This window comes from Carettochelys insculpta, chromosome 1, assembly GCF_033958435.1.
Source record: "Carettochelys insculpta isolate YL-2023 chromosome 1, ASM3395843v1, whole genome shotgun sequence".
NCBI lineage: Eukaryota > Metazoa > Chordata > Testudines > Carettochelyidae > Carettochelys > Carettochelys insculpta.
In genome coordinates, this window is record NC_134137.1 from 180,407,931 (window position 1) to 180,429,583 (window position 21,653).

Consider the following 21,653-nt stretch of genomic DNA (forward strand, 5'->3'; position numbering starts at 1 on the left):
TATCCTCAAGTCTTGCATGTTGAAGTTAAAACTTTTGGAGCTATATCAAAATATATGATGAAACAGTATATCAGATAATCCTACAATTCAGAAAAATCACACACCCCTTTGCATGTGGTATAATATGTGGAAAATATTTCACACTTTCTTCATTTCTACTGTTCAGTATATGATATTGAGCAGTTTTTGTTTACATTCACACATCTGTACTCCTGCACAGCCTGAAATATTGTTTATTACCTGAATTTGAAATCTTTCCATCATTGGCGGTTCCTGCATTTCCAGGGGCGACTAGCACTTGTTTGACATGTGGAGATTGTGCCAATTTCCAGGCTAGAGCATGCTCTCTGCCTCCACTGCCAATTACAAGCACTCGATCAGCCATCAGCCTATAAAAAAACAGTCACTTATTTCAGAGTCCCATGGGAAAACAAAACAAAACATATGAATTATGCCCCTAACAGCCACTTATAATAGGTGGCCTCAATCTACTTTTCATCATATAAGTAGTCAAGTGTTAAAAATATACCATCACACATCAATTGGTAACAGTGTTGGCATTCTGGGAGAAATCACAGACCAAATGAAGTCAATGGAGGTTTTATCACTGGTTTCACTGTGGTCAAGATTTAACTCCTTAGGTATTCAGGCCAAGCTATAGAAACTGAGGCACACTGACAGTGTGGGAAAGCTTATACAAATGTTGTCTGTAACTTACCTCCATGGTACACTTAAATATGGAAGTTGTCAATCCAGAAATTTTCAGTTTACATAGGGGGAAATATATAATTTTTAAAAGCAGCAATTGTCAAAATATAAATGGTGAGCATGCTCCACATACAAAATAATGTGCTGAGCAAAACAACAGCTGCAGTTTCCCCAATACATTGACATTTGAAACTGCTATCTCAATAGGATTTATTGACAGATTAGTTTTGATTTATTTCCAAAACATCATACTATTCAATGTATTTTACAACTGCGGGTTTAATTTTTCCAATATGAAATTTAAATGGGCAACCATAAGTGTAATTAACAAGAACAGTCCCTGACTATGACCTTTAAGTTAATGTCAATTGCTACAAACCAATCCATATCCATAAAATAGATAATAAATTAAGAACACCATAAAAATATCAGCTTTCGCACCAACATAACACTGCACTCTCTCTCTCTCTCAGGATCTGTGGGGAGTTTACTGTATAACTTATAAGCCAAATCAGAGACAATATTTAAAAACCAACAGCATTATTTTTAAGAAAATATTTTAGTAAACTAACTTTTAGGAAGAAGATTTTGTTTTCTAGCAGAGATGATATTGAGATATATCACACCAATATCAATAAAATAATTACTGGCTATGTACATTTCCAAAATGACTAAGTTAATGAAATATAACGTTCACTTACTGTTTTATATACCCTCATACATGTGACTTTATCTTGCATTGACAAGGAAAATGATTACTTTAGCTAATCCACCTTTTTCATCAATTTTTACAGTAAGACATACACATTAAATACATGCATTAGACTACCCTGAAATAAAGTTTACTTTGTAGTAAATTTTTAAAAGTTATGTTATTCCCTTTTTTGATCTATTATGCAAGGTTTTTACATTTCCCTCTCCTTTGGTCTTAGATATATTTAAAATGTCAAGTGTGATCTTCCCTGTTGTTGGTGAAAGAAATTATTGGTGAGTGTGTGTCTATTACAGCATTGTCTACAGGATAAAAACTCACAATAAGCAAAGGGTTGAAGTAGATGATATTTTAACAAAAACATCATTTGTCCCAAATGCTCAGTACACAGTGGAGTTAAAGAGGTATTAACTAAGAAGTTAAAAAAAAAAGCAATAAAACCTCTCCCTCTCAATTTTTCACTTTTTAGTCTTAACACATCACACTTTGACAAGTTCAATAGAGTCATCAAGTCAATTTAGAACAGACATATTTCTAATGAAGCACTGGGGTAGAGGAAAACACACACAAGCAGAACTCCATTCACCCGTGAAAAACAATGCATGTTTTCTTTACAGAGCATAAAAAACAAATGTAAAAGAGGGCTTTCTTCTCCCACATCCCCTTTCTTGAACTTAAAGGGAGCTAGCAGACGAATAGAACTTACTTTAGAGGAAATGTGACTGGGGGACTCCCAGCTGAGATCCTTTGATTTACCACACCAGGCACTATTCCTCCACCTAATAATTCCAGAAGCGCCCCAGACAGATACCACAGCTTCCTGCTGCTCCCTCTTCAAAGTCTACTGTGTAGTGAGAGCTGATCCCCTAGCTAAATAAGACAAGTTCTTGAGGAGCTAAGTTCTTCAAGCCATAGAGAAGGACAAGGCGAGCCTGCTCTCGCTCTCTCTCTCCCCCTCTGGTTTTAGCAGAAGAGAGAGAACTGCACTCCCCCTTATTTTAAATCCTGCTACTAACTCCAGTGACTCACTCCCTTAATAAAAACAAAACAATATAAAACAGGATGCCCCCAGAAAAATCGGTGTAACATTTGTTAGTCTCCAATCTTTGGATTTCTCACAAGATCACAACCAATAATAGGGCTTGACTTTTCCACCAATAAATTTTGTGGTTTTGCTGGTAATCCACAAACTCAATAATCCCCATTCCCGATAAAAAACAAAGATTTTCATTTCACAGAGACTTTGCATAGTATACTCACCAATTTGTGCCATTTTACTACACTTTTATAGTCTTTTTCAAGTAATGAATTTCAAGGCAACTTTCTTTAAGAATAAAACAAACATCTTCAGTAACTGTACACAAGTTAGTAACAGTTCTTTTCTGATGTCAAAGGATAACACATTATTTAAAGTAATACTGAAGAGTCATTCCTTGATGCATATGTATAATTCCCACAGTCTCACATCAGGACCATAATACACTTTTAGATATGTTTAAAATCTACTTTAATATCTAGCACATATTGTTTCCCTGTAATCCTGAATTAGAACATAAAATGAGATATATGCATGGATGAAGATACCTACACAAGATGTTCTATTCCATTCTTTAGAGGTTCTTATGCGATCCTCACTTCCTTAGGAAGATGTTCAAATATAGCAGAGTATTAAAAGTTACAGCTAACAAGTTTCCAATACTACAGTTCTTTACAGAAAAAATAAATCAAAACATGCTGAAATATCACTGAGCAAGAAGTGTGTAAGAACTCCTTAAAAGCAGGTGCTCACACAGTTACACAGGTGCAGGCAGTCAGAAATAAAAGTTTGTGTCACAAAAGTGCAATATATTCCTCTCGCATTATTAAATTAAATAAGTTCACAATACAACAGTTGGATAATACCACCCATATTGCACCCACATTCCAATTTCTTGTGTACTGATAGCTGCCAGATTTTAACATCACAGTGAAAAAAGACATACATATTACAATAAGCATAAATATTACTTATCAAGTCATGCTTCTCTTTTCCCTTCTTCTCGTGAATGACAAAAAGTGGTACCCAAAAAGGCAGATTCTTTAGCTGAAGTCCAACCAAACAAGCATACACCTGCAGATGCAAAATTTGGTTTGTAGATAATTAAGCAATTTCTTTTATTATTCGTATGGCTGCCGCTGTGCAGATCACAATAAATCCATACATTTCTGAAACCCTGTCTTCTTTGACTCAATCACATAGGAGGGAAATATTGAGCTTTTGCATTCATTCTAACTGCCCACAACATACTGCAATTATCTGACTCAAGTTATTTTTTTAGGTAGGATAACCGATAGACAGACATACACCAAGAAAGAGAGAACAAGAGAAACAGCATAAATTGTTGAATGTCTAACATCCGAACAGAAACATTTCTGTCAAGGCTTCATTTCAACTTCATGTAAATGTTTGTGTTTGCTGCAGTTTTCATATACAGATCAAACGAAAGGGTCAGATTCAGAGAGGATGTAAATGTCACTATAAACTGCATATTCATAAAACAACATAAAACATAAATTGGTACAATTTACTCCAACAGAACAAAGAGGCAAAGATGTAATAGGAAAGGCAAATAATTCAAGATTAATGACATATTGGGGTACAATACAAATAACAAGCAATCCTGTGGCACCTTAGAGATTAACAAATTTATTAGGTCATGAGCTCATGACCTAATAAATGTATTAGCCTCTAAGGGGCCCCAGGACTGCTTATTGTCTGCGAGGTAACAGACTAAAACAGCTACCCATGTAGGATACAATACAGACTAAAGAGTAGCAGCTTCCCTCCATCCCACAGTGCTCTGCTGCTGCAGTTTCCAACACCCTACGCTCCTGGGCCCTGCACCCCCCTTGGGATAGCCCTGTCACCTATACGCAACATGGCTCTGACCAGCTTTATTACACTCCCAGTCTTTGTTTTTCCCTTAGAAATATGTCAGCTATCCCTAGAGAGTTTTATCAACAAAACCCATGGAGCATCTACACACAAAATGCTTTTGTCAAAGACTCGATACTTCTGCTGACAGCGTTCTACCTTTCCGCAATGAGGAATAACGCTTTTGTCAACAACTTCTGTCAACAAAAAAGTTGTGTAGATGCTCCAGGTGGCCCTCTGTTGACAGAGATGGCTTCCAGTTCACCGGGCAGACCTCTTTGCTGAGCTTCTGGTTGGCTGTTCTGTCAAGAGAGCGGCCGGGCAGTCTGGCCTCTCTCTGTAGACAGAGCAGATTGCTCTTTCAATATACTTTTGTGTGTGGATATGATCTGTCAACAGAAGTTTTGCCGGGAAATCCCTTCTGACAGTGATTTCTGTTGATAGATTGCTGTAGTGTAGACATAGCTATCCTGTACTGCCCAGCCCTCTTCTAGACTAAGGTTACACTAGCGAGTTTTGTCAACAAGACCCTGGTTTTGTCAAAGAAACTGGTGGAACAAACCACACACAAAATGTGTTTTGTCGACAGTTTGTCAACAAAATTCAACACTTTCTCTGGCAGTGTTCTACATCTGGGCCACGAGGCATAACTTTACTGTTGAAAGATTGTCAACAAAAAAAACATGTGGATGCTCTGAGGAAGGGCGTCTCTCAACAGACAGGCATCCAGCTCTGTTAGTGTGTACTCCAACAAAACAAAGCAGCACAAATGTAGCACTTTAAAGACTAACAAAATGATTTATTTGGTGATGAGCTTTCATGGGACAGACCCACTTCATCAGATCCTATGGCAAATACAGAACTCAGGCCACCAGGTACTGGGGTTGGGGTGGGAGGTGGAGGGCCGCTGTTCCATTTCATCACTCTTCTGTGGTGGGTGTAGCTGTCCAACAGTCAGACACCAGGGAAAGGGGCTCTACAGCCTCCTGAAGAGGGCAGGGTGGAGGATGGAGGCTCCACAACCTCCCAGCAAGGGGTGGGTGCCAGGGTATGAAGAGGCCGCCCCATAGCAGAGCTCACCAGCAATGGAGGTGCCAGGGAAGGGGGCAGCCACCCAGCAGAGAAGCTCCCTGGCAGTAGGGGCTGCCACCTGGAGGCACTAGGCGCCCGGGTTCCCCTCCCCAAAATACAGGCCAATTAGCCCATTTTGTTCAAACGTCGCCTGCCAGACAGCTTATGTACGGGACAGTCCCGGGAAAAACAGGGCGGATGGTCACCCCCACTTAGGCCCAACCGCGCGCGGGTTTCCCGTTCGATACCGGGGTTACCGCTTGGCCAGCACAGCCAGGCCTCGGGGGAGCTTTACTGAGCAGAGCACGTCACACAGCGGGACGGGTGCGAGACAGGGAGCTTGTTTAGAGCAACACTGGAACCCGCCCGCAGCCAGAAGCGCCTCCCCGCGGACCTGGGGAACTTTTAACCGCCCCGCCCAGCGCCGCCTCTATGACTTCCCCTTCCCGCGCGGCGGCGAGTCACGCAGTCACGTGTCACGCCGACGCAAGAGCGAGGTCGTGCGCCGGACGAGAAGTCTCGGCGCGGGCCTCGGAGGACCTATCCCACAATCCCCGGCGCCGCAAAAGTCGGAGCGCGTTCGAAGGGGCGGGGCTGTGCAGCCTGCGACCGCCACAAGGAGCCGCCTTTCCGCGCGGGGTGAAAGGCGTTGTCCTCCGCCCCCCTCTTCCGGATCCTTTCCTCCTATCTACGCATGCGCCAGTAACGAGTGGTGGGCGGGGCCAGGTGAGGCGGGGGGTGTCGGACGGGCGCGGCGCTGGCGGGGCGGGGGGTATTGCAGGGCCCGGTCCCAAGCGGGGTTGTCAGCGGTCGGCCGCGCCGGGACCGGGGGGTGGCGAGTCAATAAGGCGCTGGCGGTCCCGTAGAGCACCCCCCAACCCTCCCCACCCCACAGGAGGCCCCTGGTCTGCGGCTGGGTAGCTTCGGCAGCGCCCACGAGCCTGGCTTCTGAGAGCCGGCGCGGCGTTGCGCTGGACAAGGTGCCAGATCTCGCACAGAGCGCTTAATCCGTCCTTGCAGCAGTGGCTCTCAAATTGAGACCTCTCGGTTTTAATGGGGTTGCCAGGTCTGGTATGGAATGGATGCGGGGGCAAAGCCTGAGCCACAAATCAAAGGGCTTCAGCTCTGGGCAATGGGGTTCAGACTTTGGTCTCAGCAGGGCACAGGTTACAGGCCCCCTCTCCGTTGCTGAAAGCCTTGGTTTGGGCCCTCTTCATGCGATTATGGGGCTCTGGCTTTAACCTTTATCCCAACCCCCAGTGTAGCAGGGCTCAGACAAACTCGGGCTTTAGTCTCCTCCCCCCCCCCCCCCCCCAGGTTGTCTAGTAATTTTTGTTGCCATAAGATAGTCAGGGTGTAATGAAAGGTGAAAACCTCTGATCTAAAGTAACTCCTCTACAGCTGTGAGCAAGGTGAACCCAGAACTACAGTATAGATCTATGTAGGCCACACCCCTGAGTAGGTTTGCCAGTTATGCTTGGATGTATTCCTGGAGGTTTCATAACATGATGTAATCTTTAAAGATTCATCTTTAGTTCCTGGAAACTGTAAAGCAGTCCAAGAAAGTTGGCAAGCGATGCGGTTATACCAGTCTGTACCCACTTGTAGACAGTTCCGCACAGAAAGGAGGAGCTGTCTCTTTAACTTAGCTCAGAGGCACACAAAGCGGGGATCACAGCGGCAATTGGCCTCCCTTCCCACTGACCTCCTGCGCAGCCACATTGCAGCTGGCCTCTGGGAAGTAAAGCCCATTAAATCAGATATTTCTCCTCTCCTCTAAGGAAGGACTGGAGCAGGGCAGGGGAGTTTGGGAAAGAACGAACCTAGTGAGGGAGAGAAAAACAAACCAAATATCCTGTAGATCCAGGGCTGGAGAAGGGGTGTGCTGCTCTGTGTTTCTCCTCTTCCATCTGCTGCTGTGTTTATAAATGCAGGGCCAGGGGGCTGTTTTCCTGAACCTCTCCTCTCTCTTTCTCTGGCTATGCCTACACAGAGGGAGCTATTTCAGGATACCGTGATGTCCCCAAATAGCTGCCCCTATCTATGCAACATGCCCGTTGTCTTGAAATGGTTTTCGTCATAATGGGCCCACTATTCAGGGATCCCCGTAGCCCTCATCGCAGGAGGAGAACAGGGATGCCTAGAAATAGGGCTTTATTTCAGCATGTGGCACCATTTAGACAATGCCATGTGCTGAAATAGCCTGTTCTAAAATCTACTGGAAATAAGCTATGCAATTTGTAAAATGTGTAGCTTATTTCAAGGTTAGGTTGTCATGTAGACAGTCTCTGTGAGCTCATGAGATTCTCTCTGTCTCCCAAGCCTTTGTAAAGGTTGGGGTGGGTGGAATGGGGACAGAGAGAATAAGAGTAGCCAGTGATCCCCAAAGCTTCCCAGCAGCTAGGATTGCACCAAACAAACAGCTTGGCTTTCGTTTGTGGAGTCCATATGCTTTTTAAAGGGGCCGGGCCAGAGACCGCCACTGCAAAGCAGCATGTGTGCTGCATCCGTTCACGTGCCTTCCCAGCACAGCCACTTTCCCTTTCTGCACTGCAACCTAGCTTCTGTTTCTTTTGTCACTTTTTATTATTATTATTATTATTATTATTATTTTATTTTCTCCAACTCAGTTTGTTTTTGCAGCGCAGGAGCACATTCTAAGCACTGCAAACAGCAGGGCAGGTCCCATGGTAACTGCTGACTTGTTTGCTGGGCTGTTCAGATGTCTGAAATGAGACATTGCAAGTGGTAAATGTGGGAGCCAATTCTGTTTAAAAATTCTGCAGGATATAGAATTTCATTGGGGGCCCCAATCGCAGGGGTGCTAGAACAATTTTTAGCGTGGGGGTTCTGAGAACATTTGAACCAAACTGGAAACGCTGTATGTAATAGAAACCATTTCAAAACCAGGAGGTGCTGCAGAACACCCCCCACCACAACTCACCCCCCACGCCTCTGGTTCCATCATCTGTGCACAGTCCTGAGTTTTTACTCTTTATCCTGGTACTAAATCAACTGCCCTCAAGTGTAGGTCCCCTGTGAAAAAGGCTATGTATACATCCAGTAGTAATCAAAACCTGAAACTTCAATATGCCCAAAGTGCTGCATCAACACAGATTAATTACAAGGGGAATATACAGAGTTAGGGCCCTGACTAGCATGCGTTATGTTTAGTTTGGCATTGCCAGCTCTCCTGATTTTTGCTGCATATCTCATGATATTTGATGTTTTTCTTAGAGGCACAGGTCCTGGAGTTAAGTGATTTCATGAGATTCTCAATTTTTTTTCCCCATTTAACTTCTAGGCCTCTCAGTTGCAGAGAAAAACCTTGAAAATACAAATTGAGTTCATGCTAAAAGCTGGGAAGCCAGAGAAACTTTTTTTAAATCCTCTTGGTCTCAGAGGGATAGCCCTGTTAATCTGTATCTACAAAAACAAAGAGGAGTCCTCTGGCATCGTAAAGCAGGGGTGCTCAAACGGGTGTGTATGTGAAATTTCATAAAGGCGGTGTAATGTCAGCCTCCCCACTCCATGGCCTCTGCTGCCGCCTCTGTGGTCTCCACTACCTCCCCCTTCACCTGATGACGTTCAGGATCGTTCTGTGTGTAAACAGTACTAATCTGTTTTTAATATATGTGTACATGTGCATATATAAATAAATGTATGACTGAGAGCTGGCCTATAAAATAAAAAATTTGGACATGAAAATTCATCTGAATTGTGATAAACTTTTGAAGTAAAAGAAAATAACTAGTTTAATATCACAAGATTTTAGGAAGCAATATTGGCTTCTTTTAAAATTCAACACAGTTTTGTTTTATTTTGTTTTTAACAGACCATCGTTTAGGATGTAGAAGCATCTTAAGAAATATGAAGTGGCTTTGTGTCATGTTGACAAAAAAAATAGGATGTCATCTCTGGGCGCTTTCAGCAGTGATTTCCAAACAAGGAAAAATATTTCCTTATCCCTACATCGACCATAGAATGTTGTCAGGTTACAAAACTGAAAATAACATCAAAGACTGTTATAGACTTCTTAAACTTCAGGAGGGGTGTTCCCTCAATGATGTAAGAAATTCATTTCGAAATCTTGCGAAACAATATCACCCAGACAGTGGTTCCATCACAGCTGATTCTGCAACGTTTAGGCAGATAGAAGAAGCATATAGAGCTGTGCTTTCTGATGTGGCCAAGAAAATGAAATCAATTGAAAGGGAAGAGGAAGAGGAAGACAAATTCAAATCCAAAGCACCACAACACAGGCAGTATTTAAGTTTTGAAGGTGTTGGTTTTGGGACTCCAAGTCAGAGAGAGAGACAGTACATGCAGTTTAGAGTAGACCGTGCAGCTGATCAGGTGATGGAATATCGAAAGCAGAAATTTGAGAGCCAGTATTCTATAAACACTATGATAGCTAAAGAGGTAAGGCAAAGTAAAAAGGTAAAAATAACTCAGGCAATTGAACGTTTGGTTGAGGACCTCATCCAGGAGTCAATGGCTAAAGGAGACTTTGATAACCTCAGTGGTAAAGGTAAACCGTTGCAAAAATTTTCACACTGTCCGCATATTGATCCTATGACTCACAACCTGAACAGAATTTTAATAGATAATGGATATCAACCAGAATGGATTCTGATGCAGAAAGAAATACGAGAAACTATTGAGGAACTAAGAAAGAACATAGTAACATCTCGGAATAAACTTGGAGAGCCAATGACACCAGGTGGAAAGAAACAATGGAGTCAGATTTGTGAACAATTAAGAGAAGATATCAAGAAACTAAACAAAAGAATTAATGACTTCAATTTAATTGTTCCCATTCTGAACAGGCAAATGGTTCATTTTAATGCGGACAAAGAAATTGCTCGAGCACAGAAAACTTACGAGACTCAGAAAAAACAAAATAGCATTGAAGTGGATACAAAAATAAATGAACAAGAAAATGGTAAAATGTTTATGCTTAAATCCAGCTTTTTGAAGTGGATAAATCTTAGATTGAAATAAAATAAAATTAATACATCAGTTTGAATGCGTTTAATACAATTTGTGATTCGAGAAAGACTTGTATCTCAGTCAAACCTGAGTTTATCACATTTGTTTACACATAACTCTCATGTGTTGTACCTGGGCTGTCCTTGCATTATCTGTTTCTGTGACATGGCAAAAGACTGAAGTTAGCTCTCAAGTTTTTCAGAGAGCAAGATTCTTGTCTATATTTGTAGTTCAGCCCTTCATAAAAATGAGCAGGCAGCACAAATAAGACTGACGTACACACACTCATATGAAATCCTACTAAACTAAAACTTATTGGTGGTAGGACATGCAATTGAGAGGTTTGCACTGCACTCTTTAATTTTGATGGAATAACTTTTCATATGCATCTGGCTACTAAGAAGGGAAATTCATGAGGTTACCTTTAGGGCCTTTCAATCTATAATGACCCTATTCATAGCTGAAATTGGTACATTTTTGAATTGCCTTATGATTAGCAAAGCCCAAAGCCAGAGTGCTGGAATTCATTATTTTAGTGTCTCAGGGAAGACATCACAAATGTTGTACTTACTTTAGATGTTGTTGTATGAATGCCTGGTTATTTATTATTAAAGAGTGTAAGTAACATCTAATTTCTTGTTTATAATGTAAAGTTCATACCTAGCAGACTTCTCTTTAAATATATGTCTGGCTTACAGCACAAAAAAGCTATTTCATGCAATAGTATTGAAGAGATTGTGACCTCTGTTTGTCCAGATGACCTATGGAGTTTGACTGGCATTGGTAATTAAACTAATAACAGTACAAACAAAATAATTGCTCACTTTTCAGCTGCAAACTGAATTGGTATGAACAGATTCCTTGTACAAGTTGAACGTCTCGTGTGGAATCCTTGCGACCTGACTGGTGCTGGACAAGAGAATTTGCTGGACCACAGGAGGTCAGCGTTTATTTAGCAGCATTACCAACACCTCCACTGCTTACTGGGCTCTTGGAAGACATTTAAGGGTAAATTACAGCTAATAACAGCACAGAACACTGAGCCTACGTCTACACTAGGGGAAAACTTCGAAATGGCCGTGCTGATGGCCAAATTGGAGAATACTAATGAGGCACTGAAATGAATATTCAGCACCTTATTAGCATGCCGCAAGCTGCGGCACTTCGAAAGTGCTGCATTTTGCTCACGCGTGGCTGATCTACACAGGGGTCCTTTTCAAAATTATCCTGCAAATGTCGAAAGCCCCTTATTCCTATCAATGCCGTGGCTGGCAGCATGCTAATGAGGCACTGAATATTCATTGCAGCGCCTCATTGGTATTCTTCGATTTGGCCATTAGCATGGCCATTTTGAAGTTTTTCCCTAGTGTAGACATAGCCTGAGAGTTAGGATTGATGGCGGCAAACATACTTTATTGGACCACAAGAAACTTGTCCATACCCATGATAAGCAGTTGTCCAGCTAACTAAAGTCATGCTGGATTATGAATGTTGCCGGGTGAGACAGTTCCAGATTAGAGAGGTTCAACCTGTACTGTAAATCAGCTCTTAAAGTGGTCATCAAAATGATTAGATACAAGGTTTGTTTTTGTCATGTACCCAGATAATGCTAATACAAACAAATTGTTTTGCTTGCAAAAATATAATCTCCCACATACATGGGCAAGGCTGATATAAGTGCCTGTTTTCTGAATAGTGCAGACCATAAAATCTGAAGAATAGCCTGCAATAATCAGCATTCTAAAGCACATGGCACTGTAATATCTAAGAAATGTATATGAATTACATAAACCCAAGAGAAAAGCCCCCAGGGAGCAGTAAATGGGCTTTTAATTTTGAGTTTGATGACAGTTCTCTGTTAATTCTGTCTTGTGGTAAAAAATGAAATTGATATTACTTCCACATACAAAGGCAGTGTCTACACTAGCCCCAAACTTCGAAATGGCCACGCAAATGGCCATTTCGAAGTTTACTAATGAAGAGCTGAAATGCATATTCAGCGCTTCATTAGCATGCGGGCAGCTGCAGCTTGAAATTGATGTGGCTCGCTGCCGCGTGGCTTGTCCCAACAGGGCTCCTTTTCGAAAGGACTCCGCCTACTTCGAAGTCCCCTTATTCCCATGAGCAGATGGGAATAAGGGGACTTCGAAGTAGGCGGGGTCCTTTCGAAAAGGAGCCGCGTCAATTTCGAAGCGCTGTAGCCGCCCGCTTGCTAATGAAGTGCTGAATATGCATTTCAGCGTTTCATTAGTAAACTTCGAAATGGCCATTTGCGTGGCTATTTTGAAGTTTGGGGCTAGTATAGATGTAGCCAAAGAGATGTTTGTCTAACTGTATGGAGAGTCTGTGAATAATTACTAGATGGAAGTGAGGGTAAGTGAGACCTAAAAATTCAAATGAAACTCAGTTTATATGCATCTAAATCCTGTTCCATTCACAATAGATCTTGGTCTCCAAAGTCCAAACCTCCCTGTCTGAGATACTACAAATAGGAATTTTTGGGTCCTGAAGGCTGTCATTGATCTTTGTTTGGATAGCATACAGAGGAGATTTTGAGGGAAAACAGGGAGCACTAGAGGGGAGAATGGAGGAGAAGCGAGAGGTGAGAACATTTGCCAAGTATGCCGTCTTGCAGGACACTGCTGGCACAACTAACAGAGTTGGGGGGGAAAAGCGTGTGCTTATTATTTGAAACTGTTTCCCTAAATGTTTGTGTGTTCACTTCCTAGATTCCCACAGCAATGCTTGGAGCAGCTGAAAGAGGGAGCAGTTCATGTGGCAAGTCCCTCATCTGCCCATGGTTGACATTAGCAGCACCACCTGGTATAAAAGTGGCCAGAAACATTGTTTGGGAGCGAGAAAAGCTCAAGAGATATGAGCACGCAGGGGAAGAAGAGCAGCAACAGCACTTGAGAACAGTGTGAATGAGGAAATCGTAGACTTATAACCTTAAAAGTCAGAGGGTCATTGTGATAATCTTGTCTGACTTCCTGCATGTGGCAGGCCACATTACCTCACCCATTCCTAAAATACATCTCTGACTTCTGGATGAATTACCGAAGTCCTCAAATTATGGTTTAAGGATGTCAAGTCACAGAGAAGTCACCATTTATTCTAGTTTAAATCTACCGGTGACCTATGACCCATGTTGCAGAGGAAGGTGAAAATCCCCCAGCATCTCAGCCATTCTGACCAGGTAGAAAATTCCTTCCCAATCCCAAATATGGTAGTCAGAACCTGAGCATGCAGGCAAGGGGCCAGTGCCATGGGTACTTTGGTGCTGGAGCACCCCTGGAGAAAAATTAGAGGTTGCTCTGCACCTACTGCCAGGGAAGCTCCTTGTCCTTCCACCACAGTCTCTCACCTGCTCACAGCCTTGCTGATCAGCTTCTCCTCCTCACTTCGCGCACCTCCCACCTACCTCTGAACAGCTTTCTCACAGCACAGAAGAGGCTCTGGCAGGGAGGCAGAGGAGCAGAGATTGGGTGTGCTAAGCGGAGGGGGAAAGAGACAGAGCAAGGGTGGGGAAAGGTGGTGGCAGGGGCTTGAAAGAAGTGGGTGAGGGGGCAGACTGGGTTGGGAGAGGTGGGATGGCAGTTTGCGGGAAGGGATGGAGTGGAGACGGAAGGGGTGGGGTGAGTCAGGGGAAGGAGCATGGCCCTGGTAGTAACTCAGTAGAAGAGTTTTCCCCATCTAGTGTCTGTCCTTACTAACTGTTAAGGAAAGATTTAACTCTCTCTCGCCCTCGCAGGTGTGGTGTTGGGTTTGACTCTAGGATCCCACAGAATTTCAAGTTCAGAGTCCAATCCACAAGTATCCTTTGTTGGGGTACCAAATTACAGCTCGAGCTGGGTGCCTCCAGGGAGGGACCCCGCCTCCCAAAAATCACTGACAATTATACTCTTTACAGTTCATAACACTGCCCATACCCCCATCCAAAGTCCAATCCCCTAATTTGAGTAGGGGTCTTTACTCTACCCCATTGGATGGTTTCATTGCTAAGAGGACAGTGTGTTGCTGGGTGTTTGACCTTCTTCAGGAGGCAGTTATCTCAGCTCCTTACATTCTTCTTTTATCTCCAATTTTGCAAACTTCCAATGAGCACGATATCGGGCAATTTTCACCGGTTCTGCAGCTGTTGTTTTCAACATTTCTCTCAGGTCAGCTTGACCTGGGCCTAAGGCTTCAACTACTTTAGCTACTAGTGCTAAGCTAAGAAAACAAACTCTTTAAACATGCACGTAAAGTGACATATAAATGATTTTCCCTTAACACTAACACCACTGGCTGCTTGGAGAAGATAAGAATATGGTTTGCAGGGGTGACACGGGGCAGGGGCACAAGGTGTCGTGTGTCTCCCAACCACTGTGGGAATGAGGGGCCATCCAGCAGCTGGCAGGGGTGCTAGCGGGGGGACCCTGACATCTGCAGAAGGGGTCTGGCCCCCCCCTGCACTTAACAGCTGCTTTGCTATCCTGGCTATATCCTCACACTCCCCAGCAGGATCAGAGCAACACAGTAGCAAGGGGAGAAAAGCAGGAGGGCTGCCTTAATCTGCTTCCCACCACCACTGCCAGTGAGTCAGGGGTTAGAGGCGGTACAGCGCTCTACTGCTGGCACTGACCCTGCTAGTCCCAGGGGCTGCCTCAGTTGAAGAGGCAGGGCAGAGGTAGAGTAAGGGTGAGGAGAAGTCAGACCTAGAGTGAGGAGGAGTGGGGGTGTTATCCCAGGTGGGGTTCCTCCAAACCAGTCACCACTGATGGTGTGAATTCAGATGGAAGTGCTGAGTGAATCCCAACAGTGGCAATACGTGTAAGGCAGTGTTCACTGTAAGCTGAGCACTTGGGCAGCCTCTCAGAAGAAATTTAAATGCTGCCGGTCCAGCTGATTATCAGAGCGCTCACAGCCTGCAAGAACCAGTATTGTATTTTTGTTGATGGTGCACATCCGTATACACCTTGGAGCCCACAATAAAATGTGTTCTGAACGTGGATGGAAAAAATTAAAGGGACCACTGCTGGAAGGGGAGCACCTATTATATGAGTTAATGCCAGAAGTGGTGTGGCACTTTACACATGAAGGTCAGGCAAGATTGTTGCTTTACTCCAGTAACGATTGTTATAATTTATTTATGCTCAGGTAGTGCCCAGAGACTCCAATCAGGATTGGATGCTGCACAAATATAAGGTGGAATTCCTGCTCTGAAAAGCTTGATGTAAGGCTGTTTCTACATTTGAATTGCACGGGCAGCCTCTCGTGCTGTGAGAACCCCATAGATCAGTGAAATTTTTGGTGGCAAATGAGGCATGGGGGAGGGGAGAATCAGCCTCTAACAAGATCTAGCTATAACAATAGGAGGGAGGGAGGATGAGGATAACAATGGTAAGAGTAGGTAGGTTTGTGAACACCGTCATGGGTTTAAGTCATTTAAACCTCAGTGGCAGGACTTGTGTGCAGAAGTGTTTGTAGGATCGGGGCTTGTCTCTTGTCTCCTTGCATTTTATGTTTATTTCCACTCGATTTGTCTATATGTCTTGCATTGCTCCTGCCTTTGTTTCATTCTTTGTTTTTCCATCCTCCCACTCTCTGTTCCTTTTGTGTAACTTTTTAAAATTCCTTCCCCTTCTTGGTTATTCCCTTCCTCTTTCTAATGTCTGCTTCTCTCATTTTTGACTGATCCTCCTCTGGATTCACCAGTCATTTGAAAGTGAACACTTGTTTTGTGAGACTTTGCCAGCTAACATCTCAAGCAGTGAATTTCATCCAAATTTATCGTTGTGCCTTAAGATCTCTCTAAAACCTGGTTCACAATTAAGTCCTTTATAATGGGCAATTCCCCGGCAACTCTTCTTTCTCGCGCTCTCTCTCTTTTTTTTTTCTTCAGTTTAAAGAAACTTTGACCAACTCCTGAGCACCCACAGAGAAAAATCAACACCCAGGCTCCCCTGTCAGGTCCTCTCATCCACTGGCACAGCCCCACTGATCATCTCCTGCCCATTGTGAACAGCTGTTTAATGGCATGTAATTCTCTGGTTCTCCTTATTCACCTTTTTTGTAAAGTGGCACTATATTTGTTCTTTTCCAGTCCTCCGAAATTACTCCCATATTCCATGACTTTTGAAGATAATTAATATTGGTTCCGACATCTCAGTCAGCTCCTTGAGCTAGGATGTATTTCAACAGTCTTTGATGACTTGAAGATATCTCACATGTCTGTCATTTTTAACATGTTCTTTTCCTATTGTAGGCTCTGATCTTACTTCATTTTCACTGGGCCTCATTAATCTGTATGTCCCATTGCTAATAAACTTTTTGGTGAAAATGGAAACAAAAAGGTAATTTAACAGCCCTATCACTTCCATATGTTCTGTTATTCTCTCCCCTCCCTTCATTAAATAATAGGCCTGTCCTGTCTTTGATCATTCTCTTGCTTCTAATGTATTTGTAGAATATTGTTACCCTTTATGTTATTCATTAGCTAGTTTATTTTCATTTTTTGCCTTGGTCTTTCTAATTTTTTCCCTATATACTTGTGTTGTGTGTTTTATATTCATCCTTTGTAATTTTACCTAATTGCCACAGACTCTTTTTTGAGTTTACATCTCATTGAGGAGCTCCTGGGCTCTTGGTTATAACTCAAAATGACCTGGACAAGCTGGTGAAATGGCCTGAGATAAATAGGATGAAGTTCAATAAGGACAAAGGCAAAGTACTCCACTGAGGAAAGCACAATCAGTTTTACACATACAAAATAGGAAGTGACTGCTTAGGAAGGAGTACGGGAGAAAGGGATCAAAAAGTCATAGTGAACCACAAGCTACATATGAGTCAACAGTGTGACACTTGCAAAAAGAGCAAAAATCATTCTGGGATGCATTAGCAGAAGTGTCATAAGCAAGACATGAAAAGTAATTTTTCTGCTCTACTCTGTGCTGATTAGGCCTCAACTGGAATATTGTATGCAGCTGTGGGCACCACATTTCAGGAAGGATGTGGGGAAATTGGAGAAGGTCCAGAGAATAGCAACAAAAATGATTAAAGGTCTAGCAAACATGACCTATGAGAAAGAATTAGGTTTGTTTAGTTTGGAGAAGTTTGAGAGGGAACATGACAACAGCTTTCAAGGGTGTCACAAGGAGGAGGGAGAAAAATTATTCTTCTTAACCTCTGAGGGTATGCCTACATGAGAGGCTTCCCCCTCACTCTGACCCCACCCCTCACAGTCCCAACCCCACTTCCCAAGGGTTCCTCTTGTGTGGGACACCTCCCTGCATACATAGAGCGACCATATCTCCCTGTCCCAAATATAGGAAGGGAGATATGGGGGGGAGGGGGAGGGGTGGCTTCTCCAAGCCCTGGGGAGCCAGGAAGAAGGCAGCAGTTGCCAGCCCTGCCCCAGAGCCCTGGGGAAGTGGCAGCTGCCAGTAATCCCCCTGGAGCCCCTGGGAAGCCATGACCGCCAGCCTCCCTGGGAGCCCTGGGGAAGTGGCAGCCCCCATTACTCCCTGAGTCTTGGGGAAACGGCAGCCCCCAGCCCTCCCCCAGAGCGCTGGGGAAGCAGCAGTTGCCCACACTTCCCCTGCTTCCCAGAGGCTCAGGGGAGTGTGGAGAGGTGGGATGGCCCAAATACAGGACAGTGAGTCCCTTTTGAAAAATATAAGTCAGGATGCCTTTTTGGCATCCCAAATATGGAACAGTCCTGCCCAATACAAGACAGAGGGTCACCCCACACATGCAGGAAATGCATCCTGAGAGTGCCTCCCCTCCATGACTGCCCACAGAGTGGTAGCTGTCAGGGGTGGCAAGCTTCCAGAGGGTAACTTCAACTTGCTTCTCCAGAGGGATGGTGGGCAACACCCAGTTGTCCTGTCTCCCGACGGTGGGAGCAAGCCAGGTGGAGAGCTCCAGGAAGGTGGCCTTCTGCATGCAAAAGTTCTGGAGCCACCACTGGTCCCCCCCACTGCCACATAACCAGCTGGTCCCCCCACTTGGAACTGGTGCGGTGCTTCCAGATCTGCCTTTACACCTGGGGGGGGCAGGCAGATGTAGGTACGATGTAGTGCGTCTTGCTGGGGCTCCTGGAAGGAGATGCTGACCTGTGACCCTGTCTGCTCTGGTTCTGGATGGCTGTTTTGTTGAGGAAGTAGCTGCGTGGTCTGGCTGCTCTCTATTGACAGAGCAGATCACAAGAGAATTCCACTCTGTGGTTTGGCCAGGATCTGACAAAAATGTCTGTGGACAAATTGCTCTAATCTAGATGTAGCCTGAGAGTAGGAAAAGAAGCAATGGGTTTAAATTGCAGCAAGGGAGTTTTAGGTTGGATGTTACGAAAATCTTCCTGTCACGATAGTTAAGCCCTGGAATAAATTGCCTTGGGAGGTTGTGAACTCTCCAGTGTTGGAGATATTAAGGAGTAGTTTATATTAACATCTGTCCTGCATGACCTAGATGGTTCTTGGTCCTGCCTTGAGTGCAGGGGACTGAACTTGACGACCTCTCAAGGTCCCTTCTAGTTTTAGTATTCTATCATTCCCATGGGATTTTCCCTGCCAATTTCCAGAGTTTGCTAAATTCTGGCCTCTTAAAATACATTATCTTTGCTGTGCTGTGTAATCTCCTACTATTTCCTAGAGTCATGAACTCTGCCATTTCATAATCACTTTTACCCAAGCTACTTTCCACTTTTAAATTCTCAACCAGTTCCTCCCTATTTGTCAAGATTATTTCTATAACAGTGTCTCCTCCACCATGTTTTTCTCCACCATCTGAAATTAAAAAAAACAAACTCACTCGAATATATTTTCAGAGCTGTCTGGATAATATGTGCCATGCTGTGCTATTTTCTTAATGGAAGTCTGGTAGCTGAAGTTCCTCATCACCACCAGTTCCTGTACTTTGGACAACCATGTTAGGCCTGGTCCTCTGGCTTAAATCCATTACATGGGACCGATGACATGGCACAGGTGCAGCTGAGAATAAACCCTGTAAATGGCCAGTCCAATATTTATCACAGTTATAAGGCTGTTTACAAGCAGTAAGGACTTTGAACATACACGCACTGTTTAAGCATCATATTTTATCCTGTTCAATATATGTAGCTTGTTGAAATAAATAGTTGTATGAAGGATTAAGTATAGAGCCAAGCCTTACTTGTTACAACCCAAATTACACTTCACATACACATATCTGAAAACAGAATTTGTCCCTAAATATTATATCCAAGTAAATACTGTGGGAATTCATGTTACAGGTAATTATAATAAAAGGATATCCTTTTGTCTCACGAGAATGCACTCCACTGTTCATGCTGCAGACAGAAAACAAAGGACACTTCCCACTTTATGAATCTACAGGTATTAAAAGCAACATAAAAAGGTAAAGGAAAAGAGTATTGCTGCCTTTTCTTCTTTACAGTGCACAAAGAAGGTCTGACATCTTTTTTTCTCCCCTTTCTTAATGATATGGTCCAGTCTCGGCTGCTGTGTTTTCTCTGGAAGATTGTGCATCTGACAAAGTGGGTCTTTGCTTCAGTAAACTCTTTTAGTCTATGAGGTGCCACATGTCTTCTCATCATTTTTGCAGATACAGACTAACACGGCTACCCCTCTGATTCTCGGGAAGATTGAATATTGATTAACATGACAGTTAGTAGGATGATGACATCATAAATAACATATATGCCAAGTCTTTGTAAATATAAAAGGAAATAATTTTTATTTGCTGTTTTGATAAGTTAATTTTATTTAACTCCAATATCCTATAAATGGTACATACATTCTTGTTAGTCCTGAGTCCTCCAAATCAGATTTGATAGTCCTGATATTCTAAAATTTATAAAAAGAGAAGTTATGGGATTATTAAAAAAAACCACCTTTACAGGCTTCTTTATACATCATAAAAAATAAAAAGGGCAGGTTACTTTGAGATGCCTGAGTGAAAGGCAATGTAGGAGTGTACCAAGGCCCAGCTGCCCTTGAGCTTGTGTCACAATTTCATCACAAGTCTCATGACAGTTTTTGTTTTTCTTAAAGTCTAGCTCACGAGTAATTCACTGACATGAAAGTATTGGCTTTTATTTAAAAAAATAGTTTCTAGTAGAGATGTAAAATCCCTACCATTTAACTGGCTAACCAAATTAAAGCAGGAGGCCATTCCTGAGCAACCCTGCCCACAGCATGCCTGGAACCTGGGTTGCTCCAGGGCAGCTGGAGCTTCCTTGCCTGCAGCGCAGCTGTGGGAGGGGAGGGGGTAGGCCAGCCAGAGCAGCCCCAGTTCCTGCTGCGCCAGGCATACTGCATGTGGGGACACTCCAGCTGGGTTGGAACAGCCCCCCATCTGCTGTAGCCCTGGGTGCGCCACAGGTAGCGACACTTGAATTGGGCCAGAATAAGATTTCAAAGTTTGTGGGGTCCTTTCAAAAAGGACCCCATGTAGATAAGCTGCATGTGATCAAAAGCGGCACTTTCAAAGTGTCGTGGCTGCCATTATGCTAATGAGGTACCACATATTCATTGCAGCGCCTCATTAACTTATCCTGAAGTGTCTCATTAGCATCCCCCTGTCAAAATGGGGGCGGGGCTAGTGAAGACGTAGCCCTGCACTCTTAACCCCTCATTTCTGGTCCCATCTGGAGCCCACGCTACCAACCTGGAGCCTGGCCCCGTGGATCCTAAGCCTTGTCCAATCTGGCAAAAGTGAGTGAGGGGGGAGGGGGAAGATGTAGCCAGTGGGGGCAGGGCCTTGGGGAAGGGATGAGGCAAGGTTGTTTTTTGCGCCATTAGAAGTTTGACAAGTATCAGAGAGGTAGCTGAGTCTGTATCTTCAAAAACTACAAGAAGTCCTCTGGCACCGTATAGATTAATAGATATTTTGGAGCATAAGCTTTCATGGGCAAAGACCTGCTTCATCAGATGCATGAGTGAGTGTTTCAGAAGAGGGTCTAAATTTATAGGCTCATGAAAAGGAGGGGATCCTAGTCAACAGGAGGGCCAGAGTTGACAAGGTTGGTTCAGTCATGGAGTATGTGGCCTATTATCAGCAGCTAATGTGGAGTTGTGAACATCAAGAGTGGAGAAACCGCTTTTGTAATTGGCAAGCCACTCCCAGTCTCTGTTCAATCCTTGGTTGATGGTGTCACATTTGCAAATAAATTGCAGTTCTGCAGTTTCTCTTTGGAGTCTAGTATCAGACAGGTATCCGTGTTAGTCTGTATCTTTGAGAACAAGAAGTCCTGTGGCACCTTATAGACTAACAGAT

General features: G+C 43.6%; 2 protein-coding genes across 2 annotated transcripts in view; one reads left to right on the top strand and one right to left on the bottom strand.

The window, feature by feature from the left end:
- The window catches only part of LOC142014326 (trifunctional purine biosynthetic protein adenosine-3-like), a 55,965-nt gene extending 50,039 nt beyond the window's left edge, over positions 1 to 5,926 (bottom strand). The window contains exons 1-4 of the mRNA XM_074996740.1: positions 5,800 to 5,926; positions 3,428 to 3,530; positions 3,009 to 3,058; positions 241 to 389 (exon numbers count right to left, since the gene is read on the bottom strand). Of these exons, the coding sequence (XP_074852841.1) occupies positions 241 to 385 (145 nt within the window). The 5' untranslated portion in view covers positions 386 to 389; positions 3,009 to 3,058; positions 3,428 to 3,530; positions 5,800 to 5,926. The remainder of the gene's footprint in view (positions 1 to 240; positions 390 to 3,008; positions 3,059 to 3,427; positions 3,531 to 5,799) is intronic.
- A 78-nt stretch (positions 5,927 to 6,004) lies between these two features.
- On the top strand, positions 6,005 to 10,670 carry DNAJC28 (DnaJ heat shock protein family (Hsp40) member C28). The gene is made up of 2 exons (XM_074996753.1): positions 6,005 to 6,131; positions 9,241 to 10,670. The coding sequence occupies exon 2, from the start codon at positions 9,276 to 9,278 to the stop codon at positions 10,407 to 10,409; it is 1,134 nt and encodes a 377-aa protein (XP_074852854.1). The 5' UTR covers positions 6,005 to 6,131; positions 9,241 to 9,275; the 3' UTR covers positions 10,410 to 10,670.
- The last annotated feature ends 10,983 nt before the right edge of the window (positions 10,671 to 21,653 follow it).

Excerpts from the sequence above, each read along its gene's own strand:
- DNAJC28 (XM_074996753.1), top strand. The coding sequence starts at position 9,276 with ATGAAGTGGCTTTGTGTCATGTTGACAAAAAAAATAGGATGTCATCTC.